At 46.3% G+C, this 13,215-nt stretch overlaps 1 protein-coding gene across 4 annotated transcripts in view; it reads right to left on the bottom strand.

Annotated features, from left to right (window-relative positions):
* Positions 1–97: 97 nt before the first annotated feature.
* Positions 98–13,215, bottom strand: part of TPCN1 (two pore segment channel 1) — a 61,879-nt gene continuing 48,761 nt past the window's right edge. For 3 of the 4 annotated variants that reach the window (XM_054007004.1, XM_054007008.1, XM_054007007.1), the window contains exons 19-27: positions 12,940–13,011; positions 11,585–11,674; positions 10,938–11,053; positions 9,933–9,979; positions 8,879–8,947; positions 8,133–8,217; positions 6,934–7,070; positions 5,363–5,443; positions 98–2,971 (exon numbers count right to left, since the gene is read on the bottom strand). In XM_054007004.1, coding sequence (XP_053862979.1) covers positions 2,858–2,971; positions 5,363–5,443; positions 6,934–7,070; positions 8,133–8,217; positions 8,879–8,947; positions 9,933–9,979; positions 10,938–11,053; positions 11,585–11,674; positions 12,940–13,011 — 811 coding nt within the window. In that variant the 3' untranslated portion in view covers positions 98–2,857. The remainder of the gene's footprint in view (positions 2,972–5,362; positions 5,444–6,933; positions 7,071–8,132; positions 8,218–8,878; positions 8,948–9,932; positions 9,980–10,937; positions 11,054–11,584; positions 11,675–12,939; positions 13,012–13,215) is intronic. The other variant, XM_054007005.1, reaches the window with a different exon arrangement.

Genomic DNA, 13,215 nt, shown 5'->3' with positions numbered 1-13,215 from the left:
GCAATCTAAGGACAGGGATCCTCTCAGTTTGGCAATAGCTCACCCACAAACCAACTGGTTATTGAAACGGACACAGGAAAGAGGAGTGAGGCAGCTGTCTTTATGCAGCAGAGGGTGTTTTTATTAATGTGCCTGAAAATCTACAGACTGTTGTACAGACCTGTCTATAAAGTTATTTATAAACAAACCGCCAGCATACAAAACCCTGCAGTGTTTCCTCCCTTATCCCTACAAAATGATTGTCTTTGTAGTTACGGTAAGTCAGTGTCTACGAAGGGGATGGGGAGGACAATTGGAAGGGGATGCCCCGTACTCAAACTTTTTTCCCTTGCGACTGTTCAGTCCTTTGGAAAAAGTAACCTCTACAAACCTCCTCAGTTTAAAAAAAATATATATATACACAGTGGATATTTCAGGCCAGATCAAAATCTCAGCAGTAAAACCACAGAAGGGCAGAGTAGCACTTTTACTCTGGAACACGTCTTTCAGCAATTTTGTGCACCCTTCATCACAAGTTCTCTCTTGAAAACTCCATGTTCTGCAGGTTCATACCCCCTTTCTATAGTCCCGGTGCCCCCAGGAGTGCAAAAAGGCCTGAATGATGGCTTTGAAAATGGTCTTTTTTTACTTCCCTAACAGCTGCATTTGTTTTTAACCCCTACAATCCTGGTGCTTTCCATCCTGCCAGCAACGAATAGAAGTTGTGCTTCTGAGCATCTAGAGACTAGGGTAGAGTGGAACGCCAGAGCTAGGATTCCAGGCGTAGCAGCAGACGTGCTCTTTTCAGGGTTGCCCATCAGTGAGTGTCCTGGATGTGAGAGAGACAATTTGGAAAACGGCCCCGATTTCTCAAGAGGGAAGCTCGGCAGGGCTCAGGTGTCCCGTCATAACTCTGGAGTCCATTGCACACAAAAAGGAAGCAGAGAGTTTCATTTGAGTATCCAATGAATTCCCAGAATGCAGCAGTGAGGACCAGCAGCATGCAGTGGGTGCAGGTGTGGTGACTACCATCTCATTCACTTAATCAGAACACTCTGAACCACTACCCATAGAGGGGGAGGTTGTCAAAACCACGTGAGACTTAAATCATCAGGAACTGGGCTCTTAAGACATTGAGATGCTTTTGAAAAATCTCACCATAGGCCATAATGGGAATGACAAAGCAACTCCTAAATGAACAGTGCAGCCAGCTGTGGAAACTTTCCCTTCCTTCTCTCAATATAGTGCGATATGGTCCTTCACAGTGAGTCTAGAACTCCAAGGATGAGGGGGTATTAGGATTAATGCTGTCTGATTTAGGAGGGAGGCAGTCTCCTATGCAATAGTTTTGGAGTGCAGATTGCCAAAGGGATTCCTAAAAGCTCACTTCATTTAGAGGGGCCCACCCACTGGAGACAGCAAATTTCAAAGGTGAGATGCCATGGCAACCTCTCCTTTGAACTGCCAATGCACATGTGCCATGACTACATGCTTTTAGAATACTTAGCACTTTCCATACACAGACCGTGGCATGCTTTACGCAAGTGGGTTTCGTTACTCCCATTGTGTGGAAACAGAAGCACACACAGATTAAGTGACCTTGCCTATGGTCCCGGAGCAAGTCAGATCACAGAACAGAGCAGAGCTGCCTCTATGTATGATACAGAAGGGCAGGTGGATGGAAGAGTTGATTTCCACGTCTCTAAGTCCAGTTCTCCCATTAGAAAAGCTTCCCAAACTGGCCCTGATTCATAAAATCGTGGCTCCCAGAGCTCGCAAAGTTTTTGCAAGAGAGAAGGCAAAGGAGAAAAGTTCCCTTGTGGTCACGTCAACCTGCCTGGGAAATCAAAGGTGACGTTACCCTGTTGGTGACTGCACAGAGATGCTGTGCAGGCACACGCACCTCCCCAGCACTTCTCAATCCAGCCCCACTGAAGCTCAGTCACTAACCTTGTGCTGTCTCCTTCTCATACCAGGCAAAGATCTTCCACTTATAAACTGGAGGGTGGAATGGCAAAGGCTCAGCATCACCGTCCTGTGGAATTTGCATCTCACCTACTAACAGATCGCCAGAGTTTTGGGATTTGTCAAATGGCTCCCAGCCTGCATAGCACAGAACACTAGAGAGAGAACTTTGATAGCTTCAGCAAGGGCATTGATCCAGAACTCTGTCAAGTCTCATCACTTTTAGTAAGGATCCAAAGAACTACTGGATCTCAGTCCTACAGCCGTCCTCCAAAGACCAGATTTAAGAGGTTGGATGAGCTACTCAGGAATGAAACAGGGAGTGTCTCTAGAATGGTCAATAAGCCTAGGTAGTTAGGAAGAGGCAGAATGGGTGTAGATTGAAGTGGTAAACTTCTCATCCAACCCCACCTTGCTGGATACTAGATGGGGAGGGAAATACAAACTTGCTCCCCGATTCTTTTATTTAAGAATTAATGGGTTAAAAACTATATTTTAAGCACAGAACTTCAATATTAGCAGGTGGGTTCAGTGTTATTTCCTTCTTCTAAAGGATTAAATATCCCTCCCCATGGTTTCCGACTGGTAAAACTAGTCGTGGGCCCATGTTGGGGAAGCATAGACCAGGAAGAACAACTGAGTATTCTGTAGTAGATGGTCATCAGTCACAGTTGCAGCGATAGGGTCTTGCTGAAGAGTTATATTATAACTTTATATATTTTTTTTGGTTCCAGCAGTCCTATTTTGAGTCCTCTGGTTCTTTGCTTTTCATTTATTCAAAGCAACTCATGATGTCTTCCGGGGAAGAGATGTTTAAAACCAAAATTTGACTGATATACTGAATATATCTATATACATTATAAAATAATACTATGGGATTATTGCATAGAAGAATGGTTTGCACTAGCTTGGCCTAGATAACGGTCTGTGAGCGCTGCCTGAGGCCTGAGGACAGCACGTGGTTGCCGGATGGGAAGACATCTTGCCATGGATATTCTTCTTTTCTGGAATGCTCTTCATACCATTCCTGAACAGAGGGAAGAACACACCCAATGAGAGAAGTCTCTTCGCCATACCATACTACTCTCCCCTGAACAACCACACTCTCCCCCCTTCCCTGTGAAACACAAGAGAACCCAGGGGTGCGATACATCTCAAATGCTTTGGCAGTAGTAAATAGCGAGGGCTTAGTTACACTGTCTCTTTTAAGGTTTCTATAAAAATCTGTTTTTCCTCCAATGCAAAGTTTGGATACAACTGGAGCTGCTGTCAGGAAAGGGTTAACTAGAGCATCGCTGTAACATTTGCAGGATGGAAGCACTGAGCTCTCAGCTCCTGGGTTCAAAGCATTAACTATCACCCCATCACTTCACAACAGCAGGATGCACTGGGAAATCCTGGCAAGGACGTTTAATCTTTCAGTGACATACCTCCTTTGCAGGCGTTTCAGATTCATTTGCTAAGGACAGACTGCTCATTTCACTCGCTATAAATTAGAAGAGTCTCAGCAGATTCTGACCAACACTAAAGATAAGCACCAGGGTTACACTCATTGTAGGAGCCACAGGTCATCCCACTGCTAGCAACAGAAGGGACACCAGAAAGATGCAGAGATTAACTCCTTTGGTATCTATCATCATCAAATTAGTCATGACAAATTCCTGTGGAGTTAACGGCCCCCTTCCCTCCAGAGAGGGATTTTCCTGGTGCACACTCAGTGTACGAGCCTACCAGTGTTTGAAAAGGCTCCTGATGTTTAGAGCGAGTCAGCAACTTTTCAACAAAAGGCTTTTGTTAAAACCAAAATTTTGTGGAAATGTTTTGGTTTCGCCTGAACTTCCACTGGGGAGAACGAGTGCCCAAGCACCCTCAGAACAAGTAGTTGCCCGGTGGTTTCGTGGGAGATCCAGGTTCAAGTCCCTGCTCAATCAGGTAGGGCAGGGTCTCGAACGTGGAGATGCCCTAACCACTGGGCTATTAGCTAGCGTGGAGCGCTTGGTCAGTGTCTTGCTCTCATTTCCGAAAGGTCTTTGTTTAGTTCAACATTTGTTACCCATGTCAAACTGTTAATTTTTCATCACATGGAAAGCTTGTTTTCCAGTCAGCCCTGGTGATTTCACACTAAGCCTCCAAGGAAATACAATGGCCGGAGTGCACCCACAGTTTGCACTGCTCATTAGTGAGCCCCGGCCGACTGACCAGGAGGGGTGGGGTGGGGGAGGACAGGCTCAAGAGAAGGAAGGATGATGCCACCTCCACTTGCTCAAGCAGTGCAATAGTCTATGCCCACAGCTCAACAGACTGACTACGGAGGCTTCTTCGCCAACATGCTCAGGATTAGCATGGTCGGAGTACCTCAGGGTTAAGAGGGAAGTTCAGCCTCCATAACTACTAAGACCATGGTCTCTCCATTGGAGAGAGACATGGGTACCCTATCACGGTGCTATTTAATGGAGTAAATAAGATTAATAACTGACGTGAAAGAAACTGGTAAAGATGGAAGCATGAAAACAACTGTCCTTTGCAGTAGAGACCTCCTATGGTTGAAGAATATTAGCAGGAACTGCCTCATCAGTTAATCTAGGTCCACGTTTACACTACAGCCTATGTTGGTATAATTTGTGTCACTCGGGTGTGTGAATAAGCCACCCCCGAGTGACGCAAGTTATACCAACCTAAGCGTCGGTGTAGACAGTGCTGTGTTGGCAGGAGAGCTTCTCCTGCCATTCGCGGTAATTAAGTAATTGCATAATGGAGTAATTAAGTCAATGGGAGAGCTCTCTCCCATCAGCTTAGAGCAGCGGTTCTCAAACTTTTGTACTGGAGACCCCTTTCACGTAGCAAACCTCTGAGTGACCCACCCCCCCTTATAAATTAAAAACATTTTTATATATTTAACACCATTATAAATCCTGGCGGCAAAGCGGGGTTTGGGGTGGAGGCTGACAGCTCGCAATCCCCCATGTAATAACCTTGTGACCCCCTCAGGGGTCCTGACCCCCAGTTTGAGAACACCTGGCTTAGAGCATCTGCACTAGCAGCTGCACCACTGTAAGCTGTATAGTGTAGACATAGCTTCAATGTTTCTAAACCTTATTCTTCACCTCCTGCCCTGAACTCCCAGGCGGTGTTGCTGGCACTGGTAAATGCGTGCTGTGTTTCACCCTGGAGAGCACTTCATTTCAGAGGCACGCACAGTTTGTGAAGCACTTTGGCCTGTAAGGGGCTACATAAGTATATGAGGTTATGAATATTGTGAGATGCCCTTTATATACTGTATATTCTGCAGAGCATCCTGCCGTCTGGTTCTTCTGGGTGGAAGACTCCCAACATTTAAAGAACGATTCAACATTCTAACCAATGGACAGTGTCCTGCTAATCAAACTTATGAGGATGTTTGCAACTCGATGTTTCCTACCTGTATCTCCTCCTCGTACATTTTCATACTTAAGTCACTTTTGGTCCTTGATCTCCGTCCCAGAAACAGCATCGATGTTTGCTGAGAAAACAAAAGTATAGAGATATTAATAAAAATGGGAAAAAGAATCCAGGTCCCCCAACAACTCCCTGCCCCACTAGGTCACAGCTAGCTCAGTGGTGAGATGAGAACCCAAGCTTCCCGAGAGAGATTGTGCCTAATTAAACTTTCCTCATTCACCTATACCCAGGGCCGGCTCCAGGCACCAGCCCACCAAGATTGTGCTTGGGTCAGCACCTGGAGGGGGGGCGGCGCGGTGCTCCGGCCGCTGGGGAGAGCGGGGCCACGGCTGGGGCTCGCTGCCCTCCCCCCGGGGCTCCGGCCGCCCCCCCCTGCCGCGCTGGGGGGGGGGGGGGCGGCGGCGGCTGGAGGCTTTTTTGCCTGGGGCGGCAAAAAAGCCAGAGCCGGCCCTGCCTAAACCCCCTAGCTTACCCAATGGGTCTTGTTAGTTTCAACCCGCACAAGCGGAGTAACAGCCGAAGTTACTGTGACATCATTTTGGGTTATTTATAATTGAGGAGAATTAAGAATATCCTTACAGTTACTGGTTTAACTTTCTTATTTAAACTGTTATTTAAACTTTTCTTTTAAATGGACATGGTTGAGGTTAGAGCCATTTTTAGACCTAATATCTTGAAAACTGCCTCTTCTTTGGCAGATGTAACAGTCAAGATTCCAGTTCTGAATTTTATCTGTTGGTACAATTGCTCAACATTTCAATACCCCAGCAATGAGAGATACAGCAAGCCAACTGATGCAAATGTGCTGTCATCTAGTACAGCGAGTCAGGTGTCTACAATTCGGGGTGTGGGATGGAAGGGGAAAATTCCAGCTATTACAAAAATCAGTTTAAAGTCTCCCAACATCATGAGGCACAGAGCTCTTGAAGGGAAGAGCTACAGCCTGGGACAGTTTTCAAGGTCACTTCATTTTTAGGCTTACAATATCCCTTTTGTGATACCAGTGGTAAAAGTAATTGCCATTGTCTACAGAGAAGTAAGCCTGAAGCTTGGAACTGACAGAGTTATATTATTGCACAATGCTTCATAACTGTATGGACACAACTGTACAGTAGTGGGTCAGGTAGAAACAAATATGGGGCAGCACAGGTGAATTACAGGACAGTGACTGCAGTATTAGGAACTCACAAAAACCAGAATGCTCCTTCCCAGTGGGGTCAGCTGGCCAGGATGGCTCTTAGCAATGTTTATTCTGTATGGTGAGATAAGTCTCGATCAGTGCTCTCTGGAATACAGTGGGAATTCAGCCCAATGCCCTGGGAATTCAACTGCAGTTTCTTCAGTGCAATGTGTTTTAAGTGCTAACCTGCAGAGCACCGATCCAGAATCCCTCCAACAGAGCAGATTCTAACAAGAGCCAAAAGCAAATGTGGAAAGGGGCTCCCTCTGCATCATAGCAGAAGAGCTCCTTTAAACCCCACAGCTGTGCCCCTGCATGTTGCGCCACAGAAGTGCAGGGGTTGTGGCCTGAATCCCAGCTTCTCTCTTTACCTCATATTTGTCCATTTGTGCAATGACCTTTTGCAGCGGGGCAGTTTCAGAGGCAGCATAATTCCGTCTGTAGAGCTCAATTACGCTTGCCATTTCCTCCTTGGAGATCTCCTTCTCCAGGACAATGCCATTGTCTTCTTAGAGGGAGGGAAAGAAAACAAGGAGAAGACATTGGGAAGTCACAGTTTTAATCAGCAATGGCAATAATCCCAAAGGGTTTTCAGAGATTATAAGGCCAGAAGGGACCACTGTGATCATCTAGACTGACCTCCCATATAGCATAGGCCAGAGAACTTCCCTGAATTCATTCTGGTTTGAACTAGGGCAGATCTTTTAGAAAAAACATCCAATCTTTATTTAAAACCTGCCAATGATGAAGAATCCATCACAATCTTTGGTAAATTGTTCCAATGGCCAATTACCCTCACTGTTAAAAGTTTACTCCTTTTTTCCAGTCTGAATTTGTCTAGCTTCAGCTTCCATCCGCTGGATCTTGTTAGATCTTTGCCTGTTAGACTGAAGAACCCATTATCAAATTGTTGCCCGTGTAGGTACTTATAAACCACCATCAAGGCCCCCCCCTTGCCCTTCTCTTTATTACACTAAATGGATCAAACGCCTTGAGACTGTCACTCCAAGGCTTGCTTCCCAATCCTTTAATAACTTTTGGGACTCTTCTGAAGCGTCACAGCCCAAAGCTGGCTGTACAGGAATAAACAGGAGGCCAGTCAAGGTGTTGACGTATTCCTTTAGCGGCATAGGCCCAACCTCTTCAGACTGGGAGTTGGCAAGAGGAACCACATCTTACCAACAAGTTAGAAAAGAACCATCAATCAGGAGATGGCAGGTATGTTGGACTGGGAGGGTTTTTCTAGTTCCTAGGATGTTTGGGGCCAAAGGTCTGATTTTTAAAAAAGGGCCGACACCTCATAGCCTTGTGTGCGCACTCAATTGGGAATGCAAATAACCACAGTTACAACTGCTGCCATTGGCTATCCAGCTACCTGAGCTGGGTGCAGTTGGGTAGCTTGATATTTAAATACAGCAACTGCAGTTATTAGCAACCACAGAATTGTGGGTGCCTGCGAGGAGGTTATAAAATCAGGCCTTTCCTGTTCCGTCGTTTTCTCTCCTATGCACAAGCCAGACTTTAGAGTAAAGATATACAGACCAGCAAGCTGGCCAGGCCTGCCACTAACCTTCTGAACCTTGGTTCTTTCGGGTGTAGTTCATGCGGAACACAAAAGCCTCCAGTATAAAGGCCACAATGATCGTCATCACCACCTGGGAAGGGAGCCAGAATGAGTAGACCACGTCACAAGGTTTGTAACTGCAGCGTCCTTCCAAATCTGGTTCTAACTGAACTGCACCTGAATTCTTGCTGCTTCCTCTCACCCCTCCTTTCAGCAGAGGGAGTCTACAAATCCTAATCCATGAGTCTAGGTGGTATGTTTGTGTAACCGCCTGCCAGTGAACTGGGAATGGGCGGTATGACAAGATAGGGGCACCACTGCATACCACTATAACTCCCATCCAGATACAGACGCTCCCTGGGTTGCACAAACTCGACTCACGGAAATGCGGACTTACGGAAAAAGGTCCATAAGCATTTTTTTGGGGGGGGGGGGGGGGAGGCGCGGTGGGAGGGGCGTAATTGTCAGAGATACGTTCCCAGCTTATGCAAAACTCTACTTACGAAGGCATTCCGGAATAGAACGCTTGCATAAGTCGGGGAGCTTCTGTACATAATGTGTCGATTCTGGCAACACTTGTAGTTTTTGCCATACTAAAGTTAGTGAAAGTGATTTGGACACATGCCTCTTTCTGAGCTACGTTTCATAAAGAGGAGAACTTCCCTAATTGGCCATGGATTCTTCCATTAGAATGTAGCAAGACTGCCGCTGGCATTTAGAGATTTTCCATCAAAAGTGCATTGAGGACCTACCATGGTCACGATATAGAAGATCATGAAGTAGAGGCGGCTCCAGTGAGAGGTTTGCGAGGTCACCCCTTCCTAGGGACAAGAGAGGCAGGAGTTCAGTGGCAGGCAAAGAGGAGGGAAGCTGCCATTGGTTTTTTTGAGAGCAGACAAAGCAGCACGCCCCCCACCCCCCCCAAATGTTAATCTGTACCTCATGACATAAGGGACAAGTAGTGCACCTCATGTATCTAACCCCAGGGACTGCCTCCATCGTACTCAAAGTCTCAGCTGGTCCCTGGGCCTGAAGCCCTTGCCCTAAAGGATTGAACACAGATCCCCATATAGTACTTTGATGTGTAAATACTCACACAATGGTGATGAGTGCTACTGAACAGTGTAGAGATAGCGGTCTCTCTACATATCTAGCTAACAATATACAGCATGGGGCCTGGGACAACAAGCTATAGTACAGAGGTGCTTGAAGAGTGCGGTCACTAACACCCTTACACCGAAGGTACAGCAGGTCTGCTATAATGCATTCAGAATTCATTGGATCGGGGATCCTGAGGTTACTCCTAATGCAGATTTCCTCAATAGCATTACAGAAAATGGTGGTCATTAAACCAGCAGACATGGCAAGGTGGGAGGGGCGGGGGGGGGGGGGGAAGAGGAGACAGGGAGGAGGAGAGAAGAAATCAGAAAACTGATGAGAAACCTCACTGAGAAATACATGAAGTAAAAGGGCAGCATTCAGAATCTTCCATCTTCTCCCTAAACCATTCAGAATTGCTCAATAGCGGTTACATGCTGTACAAGAGCCAAAAGGTACAGCGCCGAGCCAGCCAGTGGCAACCAGTCTGTCAGAATCCCCGAGTGATGTTACTGGGGCAGACAGCTCCTGGCAGGCCGCTAACAGTGCCACCCTCTCATCCCATCCATGTCAGCCAAAGCTGGCCATTCTCCATCAGAGTGATGAAAAAGGATCTGTGCTAAAGAGAATCTTGCCCTGCAGAGGGATGAAGAATTGATGACACAGCCCTGGTGCTGACTACATTTAAGTACCCCAAGATCTACGTACCATGATGATGTACCAATCATTGACAACTGTCAACTCAAACAGCGTAACTGTATGGAGACAGAAAGGACAAACCAAGAAGTGCTTTAGCCAGCCTGACCTGTTTCAAGTCATTTCAATGCCTCAGTTTCCCCTATTACACGCTTTCTCCCATTTTCTTCATAAGACACCTCATTTCAGTATAGACAGAGAACGAAATACTTGAGTGCTGATGACGGGAGACAGATTCTGCTCTCACTTACACTGCAGTTAATCTGAAGTCACCCTACTGATGACAGTGGAGTGACTCTAGAGTTATAATGGTATAACAGAGAGCACAGTTTGGCCCACATTTCTTAGTGGAACCAGAGTCTGCCATGCCAGTCCATGCTAAGCAAGACTCTGGAGAGATCCACAAAGAAAACAAATAAATAAATCACCACCATCCTCCTCCTCCTCCTGCAGGCCTGACTTATGTTTAAAATCAGAAGAAAAAAAAAAAAACCCAGAGAATGACAAGATCAGTGTTAGAGGCTCAGCAGGGTAGTGGAGTTGCTCTTTATTCATCTCTGGAAACATGGATACAAAACTGGTTCAGATCACATGTCAAAACAAGTTGGCAGGTTTCATGCTGGTCTCCAGGATATGTTTACCTTGGAAGATCACCACGCAGTTGGATTCAGTTAGCCAGCAGCAGAACCCAGGACAGGAAAGGGATTCTGCGGCAGGTGTGAGGTGTACAGTATAAGCAGAACTCTGTTAGGGATCTAGGGCAGGGGTCTGCAGGTCATTTGGCAGAGCCACATGTGGGCGGGCAGGGGGTACTGTGGCCCAGGACGGACACGCATTGGTAGAATTCTGGGGACTAGACGGAAGCATGGACAGGTGTCATGCAAGCTATGTTAAGAGTCTCACCCCTACATAAGCACCAAATCCACACAGGATCATTCTCATTCGGCAGCAGTAGATGCGAGGAGTATGGTCAACAATTATCTTGGATAAGAACCAACATGTAAATATTCCTCTTACCAAAGCTGTTCAAAATGTTGTCAAAGTTGTTCAGATAGTAGTAACCTTCTTCCACCACTGTCTTGTTTCCAACCGTGTGATTCACCCAGCGATAGGCATCTGCAACTGTACTCGTGCTGATTAGAGAAGCCAGGGCAAACATACAATGAGAGGCGCTCTGGAAAAATGTGCAAAGCTACAGGTGCTGACAGATACCGGCATGCTTAGAGACCTGTGGGCAGGGCAGCTATTTTTCCTTCTTGCCAACACTTGTTGCATTTTGAATGCCGTTCTTTAAAGTGGTACCTCTGACAGGCACTGCAGCATCGCACATACTACATGGGTGCTTTGCTGTGGTGCCATTATACATCCCAGCCCAGCTGCTTCAGGCGTGATTCAAATACTCAGCACTACCAACTAGCACATTGCTACCCCTCTCCCTTCTCAAACTGTAAGTAAAGATCATTGCCCTGAGTCTCAGCGAGAGAAGTGGTAAGTCTCCCTTTTACTGGGAATCCCAATTCAGACCAACCTCTCTCAGTAAACATACATCCACTGGCCTTTTCTTAATAGGAAAATATAGATATGAGACACAATGTTCCTGGCTTGGCATTGAACCAGGCTATTAACAAGGCCATTTCAGAGGAAGGTGGTTGCTGGGTACTCACTTGCAGCAGTTTGGGTAGACAACCCCAGAGAAGAATTCCATGCCGACAATGGCGAAGGAGTAGTAGAAGATAAGCAGGGTTAAGCCCAGGCTGGAGGAGAGAGAAACAAAAGTAAGGCCTTGTCTACACTGCACCTTCATCATTAAAACCTTTGTGCCTCAAGGGTATGAAAAAAAAAACAAAAAAAAACAAACAAACAAAAAAAACCCCTCATCCACCCCTGAATGACAAAAGTTTTAACGATGAAAAGCACCAGTGTGGGCAGCGCTTTGTCGGCGGGAGACGCTCTCCGGCCAATGAAGCTACCGCCCTTTGTTTGGGATGATTTTATTTTGTCTTCAGGAGAGCTCTCTCCTGGTGACAGAGTGGCTAAACTGCATGCCTTACAGTTGTGCGGCTGTAGCGCCGTTGTAAGGTGTACTGTGTAGAGACAGCCTAATTCTATTATTCACCAGTTGGTAGGACAGAGAAAAAAGCTAAGTCACTCAGACTGGCTGTTCTCTAAGCAGTTTTCCGTCTCTACCATCGACAGTAAACCCCAGTGTAGCATCTAGACCACCTCCCTGCAATGCTGTTTTGTTGCCTATGGAACATGTGCAGTGTTTGTCTCAACTAGTTTTAAAAGTCTAGAGTTATGGAGGTCTGTACCACGCCCTTGGTGAGAAATAAGCTCTGAGAAACCGGAAGAGAACCTTCTTTCCTTACAGACTTGCTCCTTTCCATTAAGCCATTAAATATTTATTCCCCCTCCCCACCACCCAGTTTCTCTAATGAAGCACAAGCCAACATCGCTCTATCCTCTTTGTTTCCTTGACCATCAGCAGTGATGTCAGAACAGCTTCAGAAATAGGCCTAGCTGGTTAACATGTATGAACACCTACCTAGTTCTGCAGCCGGGGAATAAGATACTGTGATGTCATACATGGACAATGGCTCCTTATCTCAGTGACTAATTAAACGGGCATTCCACATCATTTCGCAATAATTGTAACCCATCTGGTCCCCTATTGTACCAAGGACATGAGGCAACCCTGGGTATATACACATCTCCTTTGTGAAACCTTCTTTGCACAAAAACCATCATCACTTAAAAACCAAACAAGTGCCACAGAGGGGTTGCCCTTGTGCTCAGGAGCAAAGGAGTTAATGTGCATCAGGTGTTAGGCCTAGTGTGCTGGAGAGCTCTTTGTGTATTTCTTTGTGTTGCACTGCAAAGAAAAAAAAAAAAAAGTGATGGCTTCTACTCTGACCCCAGCCCAGGTATTCATTACCCTGGAAATGGCAGAGCCATATTAGTACACGCTTCTTTGGGATGTTGTCCATTTTTCCCCCCTCCAAGGAGGGCTATGCAATACCTGGCCATCCTGGGGAATAACTCAAACATTGTGTCCAGGACATTCCTGTAGCGCTTCTTCAGTTTAAAGAGCCTGAAGCAGGGATGAAAAGCCAGTGGTTACTTACACGAGGACAATTCCTTCCTGTTTTGTTATTAGCTGCATAAAGACAAGCAGCATGTACAAGCAAAACAAGGCCACGAGAGAAGCATTTGAATATAGGTTCAGCCAGGGTCCATATGGAGGCTGCACCAAAGTAGACCACCAACCATGCACTTCCCTCGCTGTGACACTACT

This window comes from Malaclemys terrapin, chromosome 16, assembly GCF_027887155.1.
Source record: "Malaclemys terrapin pileata isolate rMalTer1 chromosome 16, rMalTer1.hap1, whole genome shotgun sequence".
In the NCBI taxonomy this organism is placed as follows: domain Eukaryota; kingdom Metazoa; phylum Chordata; order Testudines; family Emydidae; genus Malaclemys; species Malaclemys terrapin.
The sequence above is the reverse complement of the archived record's forward strand: the minus strand, read 5'-3'. Positions and strand labels throughout refer to the sequence as shown.